This window comes from Schistocerca americana, chromosome X, assembly GCF_021461395.2.
Source record: "Schistocerca americana isolate TAMUIC-IGC-003095 chromosome X, iqSchAmer2.1, whole genome shotgun sequence".
In the NCBI taxonomy this organism is placed as follows: domain Eukaryota; kingdom Metazoa; phylum Arthropoda; class Insecta; order Orthoptera; family Acrididae; genus Schistocerca; species Schistocerca americana.
In genome coordinates, this window is record NC_060130.1 from 439,907,385 (window position 1) to 439,924,430 (window position 17,046).

Here is a 17,046-nt window from a genome sequence, read left to right on the forward strand (position 1 = left end):
ATCAAATAGAAGAGCTTAGATGATATGTAATTGATTTGAACAAAAAAGCATTTGGGATAAGAAATAAACACTTTGGAAAATTGTGTTTTTTGTATGCAGAAAAGCTAGGATTCAGCCATTGGTCCAGTAAAGATAAGAACCCCACTGGAAAATACTTTGTAATAAACTTCTGAAACATCTGCAAACTATCTCTGAGAAAGCCAGCGACAATGTTGGGAACTCAGATCATTGCCTTCAATCGAGTTCATGTAGGTAAATTTTATGAACCACTTAAAGAGTTTAGACTGACGTATTTGTTGAAAGCCCAGAATATCAACAACATTGATGAATCAGGGTTTTCCACAGTGTCAACAAAAATTGCTAAAATGATCTGGAAATTTCATCTTTATGATTCTTAAGTAGATTTTTGAAACCATCTTCAGGACCTTTTGATGTACAAGTTACGGAGTAGAACCCACATAAAGTCCTAGCTGATTGTGAGATGCTTTCAGTTTCATTTCTTGCATCCTGATCTATGTTATTTCTTTCATATTTCCTTTCAACAGCCCATTTTGTGCCTGATGAAAGCAGGTTGCTGCCCCTACAGATGTAAGGGAGTGAAGTGTTGTGCCTCCTTATTTTCCCACTTAACCATGTCTAGCAGAGAATCAAAAACATTGGTGCACCAGCGAGTGGCTTGAAACTTTAAACTTTGGTGGGAGTGTGTTTTTTTTCAAGACCATACACAGGCCTGACATCAGCGTCTAGGGTTTGAAAGAAAAGCCACAAACCATTAAGTTTTCCATTCTAGGTTGTGTCTATCGATATAATAATGGGACTGGACAGCTTTGGGCTTGTATGTTCCATGCAGTTGCTAAAAGGTGATCAAAATCTGCTGCCACTGAAACTGTTAGAATGCTGTGAGATGATCTGATTGTAAGATGAAAGCATTATACTTTTGCCACCTGTCCTTACTATTCTTTCTGCTTCTTGCTACATTTTCTTTCCTTGCCTTGTATTATTTTTCTGTCTATAATTTTTATTGACAAGTGGTAGTTGCCTGCAAACTGGTTAACTAAATGCACATGATGACAATGAAGTGACCTTGTAATGAGTGAAGTAGAATGTGAAATATGATACAGGTTCCTGCTGTGATGGTACTTCTTTCAGCATCATGATATTCACATACCTGTTGAAACATGATTGAGAAATGGTGATGGGTTATGTTTTTAACAGGTATACTCTATGTTTACAGCTATATGAAAGGTTAACATGTGATGTACACTGATGTTGACGTAGGCAAAAGTCCAAGTTTCTACATGTCTAATCGGAGTACTATTTTGATGCATAAAAGCCAGTTTTGTGCTGATATCTATCTCAGTCACATTTTGCTCTACTCTTCTTGATTTGATTATGTTATTGTAGGTATCTTATGATAATGAATGGAAATGGTCACTGAACTTATGTAGTCTGAGGTCATATTTTACAGATTTTAAATGGTTGTAAACATTAATGATTTTGTGTGATGACAGACTAATTCATCAAGCTATTTAGTGATGAGACATACCATCACACATTTATTGTATGGGTTAAATGACAAGAACCTGGCAACACAGTACCCTTTTTACTATATTAAGCAGTTTAAATCAAACAGTTATGTGCAGAACTGCAACCTACGGTGCCAATGAAGAGAAATGGTTTAGAAGTTGATGTTTGAGAAGTAGTAATTGTTACTTTTGACTATTTTGCCCAGTACTGTGAACATTGTGAATTAGTAGATTGGTTAGACAATACTTTGTCTTTTTCTTGTGGGGGCTTCTTAATTAAATGTTGAGGATTTAATGCGTAGGGAGACAATTATTTCTCCAATATTTCGTTACTGAAAATCCTCAGAAACCATCAAATCATTGAATGATGTACTGGTCAGACTTTTTTAGCTGAAAGTCATTAGATTTTGTGTATGTTTTAAGCAGTTCCTGGAATTTGGAAGAATGTGTAAGACCTATTGCCTACAATTTTAATTTTTTAAGTGTTTCATCTTGTTGACAAACCTGTCACTCCTTTGCTGGCCTATTCTGTTTGCTTTGATTTCCAAGACTTTGTGTGGACTGTTGCACAAAACTAAATAAAATCGAAGATAAAGGACTGAGAGCTGTTGATAAAAAAAATGTTTCAAATGGCTCTGAGCACTATGCGACTTAACTTCTGAGGTCATGAATCTCCTAGAGCTTAGAACTAATTAAACCTAACTAACCTAAGGACATCACACACATCCATGCCCAAGGCAGGATTCGAACCTGCGACTGTAGCGGTCACTCGGTTCCAGATTGTAGTGCCTAGAACCGCACGGCCACTCCGGCCGGCAGCTGTTGATAAAGTCACATACTTTGTAACTAATGTTACATTACATTGCAGTTGAGTTACATCTGTCCCCTGTTTAGAAACACATACTTGTTTTTTTTTCTTCTTCTTCTTCTTCATCTCCCCTCCCTCCCCCCCCCCCCCCCCCCAAAAGATTTTGAAGCCAAATTCTAATATTCTGTAGCATACCTTAGAACTTCCATGTTTGACATATACACTTATCAAAGAAGTTTTGCATCACCTCCATTCAGAGAGTTCCAGAACCTGTACAGAAAATTGGATTAGAGATCAACATATACATCATTTCTGCCCTTTTTATTGCTAATGAAAGCCAGACATTGCATTTTGTACCACCATACAGCAAGACCTTCAGAGGTGGTGGTCCAGAATGCCATACACACCGGTACCTCTAATACCCAGTACCATGTCCTCTTGCATTGATGCATGCCTGCATTCACCATGGCATACTATACACAAGTTCATCAAGGCACTGTTGGTCCAGCTTGTCCAATTCCTCAATGGGGATTCGGCGTAGATCTCTCAGAGTGGTTGGTGGGTCACGTTGCCCATAGACAGCCCTTTTCAATCCTTCCCAGGCATGTTTGATAGGACTCATGTCTAGAGAACAAACTGGCCACTCTAGATGAGCGATGTTATTATCCTGAAGAAAGCCATTCACAAGATGTCCACAAGGGGGACGTGAATTGTCATGTATGAAGACAAATGCTTTGCCAATATGGTTGCACTGTCTGTTGGAGGATGGCATTCACATATCATACAGCCATCACGGCACCTTCCATGACCACCAGCAGCGTATGTTGACCCCCACATAATGCCACTCCAAAACAGCAGGGAACCTCCACCTTGCTGCACTCATTGGACAGTGTCTAAGGTGTTCAGCCTGACCATGTTACTTCCAAACACGTCTCTGATGATGTTGAATGCATATGTGACACTCTTTGGTCAAGAGTACATGATGCCAATACTGAGCAGTCGATTCGGCATATTGTTGGGCCTATTTGTACTGCACTGCAGGGTGTGGTGGTTGCAAAGATGGACCTCGCCATGGACATCGGGAGTAGTTGCACATCATGCAGCCTATTGCGAACAGTTTGAGTTGTAACACAACATCCTGTGGCTGCATGAAAAGCATTATTCAACATGGTGGCATTGCTGTCAGGGTTCCTCTGAGCCATAATCTATAGGTAGCAGTCATCCACTGCAATAGTAGCCCTTGGGTGGCCTGAGTGAGGCATGTCATTGACAATGCCTGTCTCTCTGTATCTCCTCCATGTCCGAACAACATGACTTTGATTCACTCTGAGATGCCTGGACACTTCCTTGTTGAGAGCCCTTCCTGGCACAAAGTAACAAGGCAGACGCAATCAAACCATGGTATTGGCCGTCTAGGCATGCTTGAACTACAGACAACACAAGCCATATACCTCCTGCCTGGTGGAATGACTGGAGCTGATCGGCTGTCAGACCCCTTCCATCTAATAGGCGCTACTCATGCATGGTTGTTTACATCTTTGGGTGGGTTTACTTACATCTCTGAGTAGTCAAAGGGAATGTGTGTGTGATACAATATCCCCAGTCAATGTCTGTCTTCAGGAGTTCTGGGAACTGGGGTGATGCAAAACTTTTTTTGATGTGTGTATGTTCACACTGGTGCAAACCAGTGGTGGTTTCTGTGACAATGAGAGATCCCTAAAATTGATGGCCACTGCTTTTGGAACCTTGTGTCTGCTGAAATTCAACAGAGGGAAGCACTAAGGCATCATCAAAATTTTAAAGCCCATATACTATGTCACCATTATTCTTTTACTTATATTTCCACCCCTGCCACACAACCCACATGGATACCTCTTGTCAGTTTGATGTTTTGTTTGCATGATACATGTGCACCCCCACCTTGCCAAGCCATATTCTAGACATGCTTTTAATATGTACTTGATGATTATGAATTGAATATCAATAAGCTAATAATGATGACCCAAGTTGGTGTAAAGTGTATGTTGTAATGAAGAAGTAAGAGGTTGATGATAATGCTTGTACTGTTGATGAGGATGTCAAAGCTAGGGTTCTTGGTGCAGAACGTTCATATTCATATCTTGGACATTGAAATTGTTTATGTCATGTGGTATAATGTACATTTAAATAACTTTGTGGTGTTCTAATGGTGGATCTAATGATTATGAGATATATGTATACAAGTTCTAGTATTTACTTTTGTTACTCCAGTGCATCATTTGATGGTACAAGTAAGCAGTTTCTTGTTGCATACACTGGTATTCTATTTACCCTTTGTAGAGTCTGTGTGTTATTGATAAATATAGGAGGATCCTTGATTCTGTTTTATCTGATACTGCCATGGAATTGGCTTATGGAACTGCTTTATGTCAAATTCTTTTGATATGTTTTGGGAACAATGTCATATACTACAGGACTAATGTGACATAAATGCTGTGCCAGAGGATTTCAGTCCAATTATTTAATACACTGTTGTGAGACATTAGTTCTTATGCACTAGAATATTGGTAACAGATATTGTAGTGATTGTTTGAAACCAGGCTTATCTGTAGTGACATGGAAGCGCAGTAAGTTTTTAACTGTATTTTACATCATTAAATAAATTGGAATTAGTAATTTTTCATGTGTTTTTCTGTGTAAGCAACATAGAATAGTACTGAATTAATGGACAATGCTTCCTCCTGATGATGGCTGATTATAAGTGATTTTCATGTGATATGTATCAGCCTTTTGTCATAGATGCGCTTTCTACAATTATGTTCTTTTGTGCATTTATCTAATATTGAAATTTTATTCCATTGTTGAGGTAGTTTCTTTATGTGACCTGAGAGCTCTGTTCTTAATAACTTAGCTAATGTGAGCATTAAATGTGATCATAGGGAATTGTTTAGTGAATTCTTATTCCATTTGTTGCAAGTTCTCATCGCTGATGGTGGTGGTAAGTGATGCATTCTGCATAAGCAAGGGAGAGACATAATTTGGAGGTTATATGCTTTCTTCAAGCAGAAAGAGCTTGCATGTGCATAGTGCAATTGTTGCTTGAAATTGTCAACAATGCAATCCCCGTCTGTGCCTTGACATATGTGATCCACTATCATTCATGGTTGGGACTGTAGTGTTACTATATGTAATCCTTTCAGTCCTTTATCTTGGATTTTGTTTGTAGTTTTGTTTTATGAATTCTTCTACATTATTTTATTTTATTATTCTTGGTGCCATATTGATTCCACTATGTGGCAATGAGATTAACATTTTCTGGACAACTCAAACAACTACACATTTCTAGGAGCACCTGTAAAACATTAAGAGATCAGTACAGAGTCAGTTTAGCCATTCTCTGCTCTATTATCACACTGAGTTTAGTATTGCAGTAGCAAATCATTAATAGAAACTTCTTTTTGTAACTAAGCAGGACTCATCATGATTCATTTAATTTTTGCAATCCTCTCCGCTGGATGATTTTAGTTTCATTGATTGTTAGATTTGAATTCTAACACAACTGTAACTTGAAAGGTTAAACAAATTTAAATTGTAAATGTAATTCCCCTCCCACTTACACTTAATGAAAACAGTTGTAACAGATTCTTTGAAATGAAATGAACAACTAACATGGACCTTATGAAAGGGGGAAGAATTGTAAAGGGCACTTACCCAGTTTGGGTTATCAGAGTAATTCATTGCTACTTTATTGAGAATTTAAATTTTATTTCATGCATGTTGCTGTAACAAAACTACAGGCTTAGGTCCCAGCACAAGTTCTTGCAATACCTACATGACCAACTGGCCATTCCCTTCAGGACAGAACCAGGTTTCCCAGTTAAAGTTGCTGACAGGGTATGTTTTCAGCCTTCTGCTGAATGCACTTAACTACCCACACCACAGACTAGCCAACAGAGAGACATGAGAAAGAAGTCATGTGGTTGCTACTGGTTATGTCCTGGGGAGCAGAGGACAGTGAGGTCTCTGTTGTGTGGGCCAGTCATTATAGAGAGCATACACTCTTAGTATCCAGCTTTCAGAAGAGCAGATATCTCTTTCAGGAGACAGAGCCTGTGACTCTGCACTCCATGGCCTACCACCTACAGAACTTGATGTGAACTGACACCTCTTCCTCTTCCTTTTTTTTTGGTTCAGATCTAGTAGACAGTCTTCAGCCCGTAACTTCCTCCTGAGGATGAGCCCCATGTAACCTGTATCATGAAATACATGTTTTCTTTTCTGCACACTGCTCCCTTATTATTTGAAATAGTCTTGCTGGATGCCCACTCCAAAGTACTAGTACCTTCATGTCTTGTACATGAGCTCAGTTGTAGCCAGCAAATGAAAGATGAACTTCCTGAGATGCTTCCCATTTAGAATGACTCTAGGGGAATGTGTGGCTTTATCAAAAGTACTACAGCTACAGCAAGCATTACCTCCCCTCCTCCTCCCCCCACCTGGTGGGCAGAGGACAGAGGAAGTTGTTTGTACAGTACGGTTTGTCAACAGTACATATGGGTATGGTGAAATTTGGGTTTTGGGGAAGACTTTGGATTTGCACTTATGGGAGAAGGCAGAGTGAAACTGGTTACAGATATGGGAATTGTAGGTTTGGGCATTGTTTTTGAAGGTAGTGTTGCTTGCTGTGCAGCTTGCTAGCAGGGTGGATTTTGGCAATTTTCAGTCAGATGATCATTATATTGGTGGCATTGCTAACATTGATATGCTTGTGTGGTAGTTTCTGGATGCTTTGACAGGAATCTTCCAACAGTAAATCAAGGCCCCATTATTTATAAGTCTGTCTATGGCACCAGGTGATTCTGTAAACACTCTTACTAAACAGTGAGGTCCATTTTTATTCCAAATGCATGGGGACTTCTGCACATGTGGTATTACTGTGAATGTTGGTGTAGGCATGGATGCTATAGTTGTTTTGATGGAGGGTTTTTGAGGGTAGTTAAGCATGCATTTCCAGAAGAGGGAATAATTCTGAGCAGATACAAATGAGAATATGTGTTGTTGATTTTGATGATGGCCGAGTCTCTTCTGAGGATGAGTTGCTGGATTTGCTGGTATGTATTGTGGAATATGATTGGGGAATGTCTCAGGGTTTATGAGTCAGGGGTTACATCTGCTTAATAAAGAGAAACAGGAAGGAACTGGAACAATTTTGGCATACGTATTGTCAGTGTCTAATAGAGTTAACTGGGTGCTTTTGGTTTTACTCTGGCACTCACTTGTACTAGGCTTTTCGTTGGTTTTTGTGATAGCTTTAGATCGGGTGTCAAAAGGAGGTTGAGAGATCAATGGAGTGGGAAACGTTTACCTGCAGGTACTACTGTGTGCATTGTAGTTGGTGCTGTTGCTGGTAGCATTCTGGTGATAGTTTGACTGCTGATATTGCTGGTGATGCTGCAGCTGATAATGGTGCTGGCCATGTTGAGGCTGATGTTGCGATTGCTGGTGGTGATTCTGCTGCTTGCTGGGCAGTCAGTGGCATGTGGGTGGTCCTGGAGTGTTTTGGAAAAGTTCTGTGAATGTCAGGCAAATATGGTAGTCACTGTCCAGGTAGCAAACAGTGTCATGTAGGTTGTGGCTGTTATTGTCACAGCAGTGGTCAACGTTATTTAAGTAGTGGTATTACTAAACTTATGATTCTGTTGCCTGAATTTACCATACCCATATCCATCTACGCAGTGCCAACATATTCCCATCCCCAGCCATCAATACTATTAGTTAATGTTGTGTAGAACTTTTCATTAATTAAATAAATGAATTTATTGGTATACTGCCTTTTTTTAAGAATGTAGGCTGTACGGAACAATTTTTATGTACGTTCTGTATGTTATGTATTTGTATTCAGATCCTGGTGTTACAGAATTACATGGCTATGTAGATAAATATGGAAAAATGTGAAAAATGGCAAAAATGTGGAAAAATACATAAAAATGACAAAAGTGTGGAAAATTTGTAAAAATATGGCTATTTAAATTTCCATGAGGAACTGCAATATCTATTTGTTATGTATGTATTCACAGCACACATGCACGTATGAGTATGGCATACTAATGCACCCTCCATGCTATGAGCCAGTTTCATATAGGACTTTTAATACTTACATACTACAGAGTAATTCAGTGACAATGGTACAAACTTTCAGGGATAATGGAGAAGGATAAATGTACCAACCTGGGCTAAGAGACCCTGGTCCAGAAAGAACTGAGTCAAAAGCTATAAGCGGAAATCGTTCTGATACTTCTGACAGTGGAATACATGTACCGGTACTGTTACTAAGACTGTAGGACAGGAAAATGCCAGAGATGGTAGTATGGGCCAAAACAAGAAAGAAATGTCTAGTAAACACGGGCTCTAAACTGCATACCTTAAGAGCTATGAGCACTTGTTCATCTTTGCTACTGTGGAACACGTCTCTTCTACTGCAAGCTCTTTGGTTTCTATAATTTTGGAGCAAGTAGTGTGGACCATAACAAAGAAAAGTCCAGTAAATATGATGTCTAAAATCATACCTGCAGCCATATGTAGACTTTTTTTTAGTAGAAGAGGTATGTTGCACAGTAGTGAAGATGAGTAAGTGCTCGTAACTCTTAAGGTATGCACTTTAGAGCCCTTGTTTACTGGACATTTTTTTTTTATTTGGTCCATACTACCATCTCTGAAAGTTGCATACCCTAAAAGCTCAGCAACAACAGTACTGGTACATGTTTTACACTATCAGAGGTATCAGAACAATTTTTGCTTATAATTTTCAACTTTGTCATTTCCAGATCAGGCACTCTTACAGATCAATAAATTTACTACTCTCCATTGTCCCTGAAAGTTTACAACATAATCATGGAATCACAATGTATAAATGAATGTATTGCTGTATTATTTTAAGATTGTGCGTGGCCCACATTTTGTGTATGTTCGGGTCTTGATATTATTGAATTGTACCGAGACCTTGGTTTACAGATTTGCATCACTATGGAGGTAGATTTTCCTGGGGTACCACAGTTAACTGTTATGTACATATGCACAGCACTTGAACATATATTTTAGTACAGCATAATAATGCATTACAACTGCTGGAAGTAAAGACATGTTGGGAAATGCCTATACACTATACCGTTCACCAACTCCTTCCTCCCCCTCTCCCTCACTTTCATGCCCCTTCACCTTTATCCTCCCCCCCCCCCCCCCCCTTCTTAGGTCAGATATCATATATAACTGTTAGTTACTTTTATTGCTATGTAGGCTGCTTATTTGTAATAGGTGCGTGCAAGCTGGCATTGTGTAGTCTCAGTTTTAATATCAGCACTGATGCTGGGTGGCAGTGACTGTGACACCACTTTATATTTTGCTTTTTTTTCTGGATGTGTATATCCTTTCTGGTATTTTTGTTAACCAGTGCAGCATTGATTGTGTTTTTATACCATGAGATGTGTGCATACTATTTTGGACTGTGATTTGTTTATTTCAGGAAGGTAATGTCTATATGTTACAGACGTATTTTATGAATTCAGATTTGTTTGATCAGGTATGATTATGAATTTATAAGGGTGTATTGAACACCAGGCAGAACAAACAACCTGTTCCTCTTCCTTAGTATGTCACTAGCACTCCCAAGATTTTGTAGGTCATACAGAAATTGTTATCTAAATAAAAATCTATGAAATGGTACAGACAAATATCAATGTTAATTCTTGTTTGTAAATGGTTAGTGCTTATCAGAACTCTGTTGCCCAGAATTATTATGGCACAGTATGTTAAAGTGTATCTGCCATGAGTAATATTAGCTGTAATCCCTGTTTTTAATTTGCAACTAGATCATAAGATGAGACGACTGGTATATAGGTCCACACATGTATCATAATGTTTTGACTGCAACATTTCATTCAGACATGTCTAATATTTATTGACTTTGTAAAATAAGATTATGAAATTGTGTTATCAGATGTACTCACACTATGCCTTGCACTATGCTATCCATATGTTTTATTGGTTTCAGTTTTACCATTGCACTTGAAAATTGCTGTTCAATCAAAGTTGTGATAGTGAAATAAGTAGTAAAACTTACAGACATGTGGTGGAAATGATTTCATTGAAAATGAAAAAAAATTATAAATAAGGGAAGTGTTGCCCATAATTGGTATGTGCGGCACATATCTTCTGCCAATGAAGCAGTTTCCTCACCTTATACCAATAGTACACAGAGCAAGAAGAATACTGTATCATTATACAGGGTAGTTATGATTAAACTTTCACTGCTTGAGCCAGTGTAGACAGAAAACTATTTACTGTATGGGTACGCTTTATAGGAATGTGTATATAGGGTGAGTCAGCTGCACCTATTGCTGTAGCCCACAGTGCCTTCAGATACCACATGCAAAATTTTCTTAATCTCTTGCTCACTAGACACAAACTATTAATCCTACAGACAAAAATGAGCACGTCCTTTTTGTAGGAAATTTAATGTACTTAAATTTTGTACTAGAATCATTTTCACTCAAGGCCACAGCTTTTGATTTATTGAAGGAAAAGACATTTGAAGATCACTTTTGTGTATTTTTCTTGAATAATTTGAAAACTACAGTCTCTTGTGAAAATGCATTCCAGAACAAAATTTAATTACATCAAATTTTGTACAAAAAGTCTTGTTCATTTTTTCTGTAGGACTAAAAGTTTGTGAGTAGTGGGTGAGAGGATACGAAAATCTTCAGCATGGTATTTGAAGGTGTTGTGGGCTGCATAAAACCCAGAGGCAGGGATAGCTGAATCACCCTGTATATTCATCTACAATGTGTCCAGATCACCAAATCAAAAAAACAAATACTTGTGTAATGACAAAGTTGTCTGTTTTCCATGAGGGTCTTTTCATAGCACTACTTAGCAATGTCAATATGTGATGGAGCACATGATCGCTGTTGATCTTCAAAAACAGCTCATCTCATTTGATTCCACACATGTTCAGTTGGATTCATCCAGAAAACAGGCAGGCCACTCCATTCTGGTGATGCCGAAGAAACACGTTCGTGACAACAACATGATGAAAACGTGAGTTATCACCCATCGGGACAAAATTGTCACTAAAATGTTGGCAATACAGTCCCACTATTGGTTGCAGAATATTGTCCCTCTACCATAAAGGAGAGAGATTGTCTTCAACACCACCACCTTTTTACACATATTTGACATTACTGGGTTGTCCCCAAACATGCTGTCTGCCATTATCAGGGTGCAAACAGATCTTAATTGCATCTTTAAACAACTCCTGAAACAACTCTTGATCCCAATCCTGAGGCTTCCATTCTGCATGATTTCTTGTTCATCTGTAGTGGAGTCCATGGTGTAGTGGTGTAAGAGATGGTACTTGCCATGTTCATTGGGAAAGTCTCATCATGAAATTGTTTCCTAACAGTTGGATATGATAGACAACATTCTGTAGTCTCTTTTAATGCTGAATTCAGTTCTGGAGCTCTCAGCCCATTGTTCCTTTGACTTAAAAGTCAGATGTATCTATCATTATGTGCAGCTGTTCAACATGTACAGCCTGTGTTGTGTAAGTACTCAACAATAGCTGTCAACTGGAACCAATCCATGTCATGCCTCATCACTTTGAGTCCGGTGCACACTTTGAGCAACTTCCTTGGTTGGCAAACATCCTGTGCATAATATGATGATGCAGATCCAGTTATTGGTCATGATTGTCTTTCGTGGCATGATGGATGTTCACTCTAATGTTCCACATCTCTAATGCATCCATACTGGTGCTTTACTTTCAAGCAAAAAGCTGGAATCTATTACAGGATGATGTTGTACCCATAGATAGCACTTATGGTAACTGTGTGTATGCTGACAGACAACATCAGGAGTGACCTTCCAGTCAGTACAGGAATAGTTACAATAGAAACACACTTGCATGATGTGTGTATATTGCTAATGTGTATATATTAAAGCCATTTGGATGATACTGTTAGTTCAAATACAGGGTTTTATGAGAGTAAAATCCAGTATATAGAGTGAATCTCTGATGATATTACAAACATTCAGAGGTGATGGAGAATAGTAAATGTCTCAATTTGAGGTAAGGGATCCTGGTCTGGAAATGATCAAGTGGAAAGTTGTAGACAAAAATAATTCTGATCCTTTGCCAATGGAATACATACACTGATAGTGTTGTTGCTAAGATCGTAGGGTAGGCAACTTTCAAAATAAGAAAAAAAGTCTAGTAAACATGGACTCTAAAATGCATGCCATAAGAGCTATGAGTACTTTTACTCAGATACTGTGAAACATATGTCTTCTATAGCAAGCATTTTGATTTCCATATTTTTGGAGGAGGTAGTATGTGCAAAAAAGGGGAAGAGAAGTCTAGTAAATATGGACTCTAAAATGCATTCCTTTTGAGCTATCTCCGCTACTGTGGAAAACATCTCTTCTACCAAACATGTGTTCATAGCTTTGAAGGTATTCAGTCTAGAGCCCATGTTTACTAGACTTTTTTTTTTTGTTTTGGTCCATACTACCACCTCAGAAAGTTTCCTATCCTAAAATCGTAGCAACAACAGTTCTGGTGCATATATTCTACTGGCAGAGGTCCAAGAATGATTTTTGCTTATAACCTTCAACTAGGCCATTTCTGGACCAGGATCCCTTACCTCAGATTGATACAGTTAACCCTCTCCATCATTGCAGAAAGTTTGTAACATCATCACAGAATCACCCTTGTATGACTTTTGGACAGAAGGTCTTCTACCATGGTATACAGGATGTCTGCCAATGAACCGAGTCTCTTTAATGCCTTATAAATTTCACTCATTTTGCAAATGAAAATTTGTGTTAGTTGCTTACAGCTTCTGTTTGAAAATGTTTTTAAATTGTAACTGGTTTTTGATAACACTACTTCTTGATCCAATTTCACTTACTGATTATTGGTGAGTAGTTGATTAATAATGTAATACACAGACTATTAAATACAGTGCTGACACAATTTTCTTGAATTTAACACTGCTATCATTCCAAATTAGAATAAGAAAATATATTAAACTTATATTACAAGGCTGGAAAGTGTTCCAAGGTACAACATTCCCCCTTCTCTTCTCGGGTGATGTTGGATGTTAAAGAGTGGCAAACATTTTTCTTTTCTGATAAATGTAAGATTTAATTGACCCTCACATGACATCAATATGCATTCAGTGAAAAGTTAAGAAATTTACCATTATATAAAATGTCATTATGCTGAAAGAACTTGAAAGACTGGCATTTAATTACAATGAGACAAGGAGGCTTTATAAAAATATGAAGTATAATTTCTGATAGTTTTGAACATTAGAGGCATTCTGAGGCTTCTTTTGCAAATAGCAATTTTCAGTTTTAGTTCTGATCATTTAAATATTACTTTTATGATTATTGTTATTGTGTATTGCAAAGTCTGTGAAACTACAGGGGTTTCAAAAAGTCTCTCGGCAATGCCGTATGATTGTTAGCCGCACGTGCCGTATGATTGTTCACCTGCCTGGGTTACTTCCCTTCAAGTGGACTCTCCCAGCATTCCATTGTTTTGTTTATCTCAGCCAGCATCAGTAGTATTGTTGGTGTGTGTCATTACGTGTTGACGTGAAAATTTAAGTTTAATTCCTTTGTTCATTTGTTTCGTTTTTGTCACTATTAAAATGCTAGCCATTGAAGAATGTTTTTTTTAGTTGAACAAGTGTTCAAAGCTGGTGGTAAATACACAGTTTCAGTTTGTCAAACATTTAATTGGGTTTTTCCTGAGACAACACTCCCACATCGCGATATTGTGTGAGATTTGATTAACAAATTTCGAAGTACGGGTTCGGTGACAGATTCATCAAGAAGTGGTCATCCTAGCATTTTGCCTGAGGATAAACTACTCAATATTTCCTATAAAATGTCCATGAGTCCAAACAAGTCAGTAAGAAAACTTGTCCAGGAAATCAATGTTAGGGTCGGAACGGCCCACACAGCTGTAAGTAAAAAATTAGAACTTTCCCAATACAAAGTGACAGTTATGCAAGAACTGAAAAATACTGATCATGGCAAGAGACTGCATTACTGTCAATGGTTCAAAAATTTCGTTCAACAAAATGGAGGCGATATTCTTAATGAAACGTTTTTCATTGATGAGGTGTGGTTTCATTTATCTGGGTACATGAACTTGCAATATTCATGAGGAACCACTTCATTCTGTGAAAACAGGAGTTTGGATTGCAATTTCTAGACGTCAGATTGTGGGTCCCATATTTTTCAACAAAACAGTAAATGCACAACAATACTGCAGTGATATTCTATACCCATTCATTGGAGAACTTGTGTTAAGTGAAATACTGAATGGTTATGTTCAGCAAGATGGTGCAACCATGCATACAGCTCACATTTCAATGTCAGTGCTTGCTGATGTGTTTGGTGATCGCATAATTTCACAGGGAGTTTGGCCTCCATGACCGCCTGACCTAATACCACCTGACTATTTCTTTTGGGGTGCAGCAAAAGCAACTGTCTATAAAAACCATCCAAAATCCATCGATGAATTGAAAACTGCAATATCCACTTTCACTGCTTCTGTTACAGAAGAAATGTTACAGATTGTGTTTGGAAACATGATTAGACGAATTGACTTGTGTATTCAACAACAGGGGGGACAATTTCAACAGTTAATGTACAAATTTGTAAGTAAAAATTGATATTCAATAAATTAATAACTTGTATTTCACTGAGTTTCATTTCGGTATATTGCCTGCGGCATACGGCATGCGCGGCTAACAATCAAATGGCACTGCGGAGAGACTTTTTGAACACCCAGTACAATATATAAATATATGTGTGTGTGTGTGTGTGTGTGTGTGTGTGTGTGTGTGTGTGTGTGTGTGTGTGTGTGTGTGAGGGGGGGGGGGTGGTCATTGTTTGTGTATTTTGGGGATGTCCTTGATAGTTGTGCAATTAATTGCATATGAAAGAGTTTCTTTGGTAACATACAGGTTGCGATCTTTACATATGGGTGAAAGAAGACAACTAGACCAAAATGGGATTTAGAAAAATACAAAATGAATTGTGCTGTGACAAATGCATATAAATTATTTCTGAACTATGACAAAAAAATCTGAAATGAAGAGATCCACAGAAGTAGTGGACACCCATACTAAGAAGAAAATTATTTCATTCAATTAAACTGGCAAATCTGAGTTCACATTGTTCCATTTCTCATAGTACAACCCAAGTTCTTTTTTTAAATTGTGAATGGCACATTTACCAAAGACTGATTTTGAACATTTATTATTATTTCACAACTATAGATTGCAAGTGGACTAAATTTAATATGTTTCTGGTGAATGCTTCATGGTTTTGTAAAGTAATACTGTATGTGTGAGCTAAAAGTCATGCAAGAACCTGCTTAATCCACGGTAATTACAATGAATAAATATTTATGTAAAGACAAACTCTCACTGCTCCTCACTGATTTAGTAATTGTTTATTAACAACATAAGGCACATACATTATAATTTATTGTTGTTTCTTCACAATACATGGCATTAATTCTAAGAGGCACTTACATTAATGGCTGCCAGTAATAAAATGAGTCTGAGAAATCAATCATCTCACAAGTGAGTATCTGAAACATATCTTCTGATTCTAAGTTATTCTCACAAATTCCTAGGACATTTAGAGGACTTTGGGTAGATCATTACTTGATTGGGAATTCAGGTCCAAAGACGTACTCATAGTGTTTCCACACTGCAGGAACTATAGAGTAAAACAATGTGTTCTGCTGTCTCATGTTACTAACTGAACAGCGATATTAATTTACCATGACTCTGTTAATTATTGAATTTACAATCATCAAAATAATGTTGGAGCCAGAATTGCACTGGATTACTATGTCTCTCAACCAAAAGCGGTGGCATGTCAAGACATTGTTTTGTACATTAGTTTCTTCAGTACAGACATAGTATGTCTTTCAACAATGAGTAATAACAGTCATCATCTACCTGTTATCTTCCACACATACTAGAAGTTTGTGAGGGGAATGTAGAAAACACCTGTATTTGTTTAGAGATATCTGATAACAACAGAAAAATAACTTATTACAAGTAAAAACTCAATAATAAAAGATTACACAATGTTAATTATTTACGGACCACAAATTCCTATAATATGTAAAGGGCACCAGGTAGAAATTATCTGAATAGAAAACCAGGTCTGATAGCATACCATCTCCACAATAAAGGGGGGAAAAAAAGACGTGTTCTGCTCTCACACATCTACTAAAAGAAGAGCGATGTTAATATACTGTGATTCTGCTAATTATTAAATCTGTAAATGTATAACTCATGTGGGAAGCAGAGTTATTCTGAATTACTATGGCCTTTCACCTAGAAGTTGTGGCAAGCGAAGACTTTGTACTACCCATTAGTTTCTGCAACATAGACACAATATTTCTCTGAATATGAGCTCTTACAAGTATTAATGAACATGATCTACCCATCATCCTCCACATATACTAGGAGTTTCTAAGAGGAATTTAGAAATAAATGTAGAAATACTTGTATTTATTTAAAATATCTGATAATAATAAGAAAACAGTTTATTATATAAGTCTTCAATATTTAAGAAAATAGTTAACATTTCCCAAGACATGCAACAAGTAAATACTGAACAATCATGGAGTTCACAAAG

At 37.6% G+C, this 17,046-nt stretch overlaps 1 protein-coding gene across 1 annotated transcript in view; it reads right to left on the reverse strand.

The window, feature by feature from the left end:
- Nucleotides 1-5,645: 5,645 nt before the first annotated feature.
- Nucleotides 5,646-17,046, reverse strand: part of LOC124556065 — a 158,731-nt gene continuing 147,330 nt past the window's right edge. The window contains exons 11-12 of the mRNA XM_047130094.1: nucleotides 7,679-7,862; nucleotides 5,646-5,665 (exon numbers count right to left, since the gene is read on the reverse strand). Of these exons, the coding sequence (XP_046986050.1) occupies nucleotides 5,646-5,665; nucleotides 7,679-7,862 (204 nt within the window). The remainder of the gene's footprint in view (nucleotides 5,666-7,678; nucleotides 7,863-17,046) is intronic.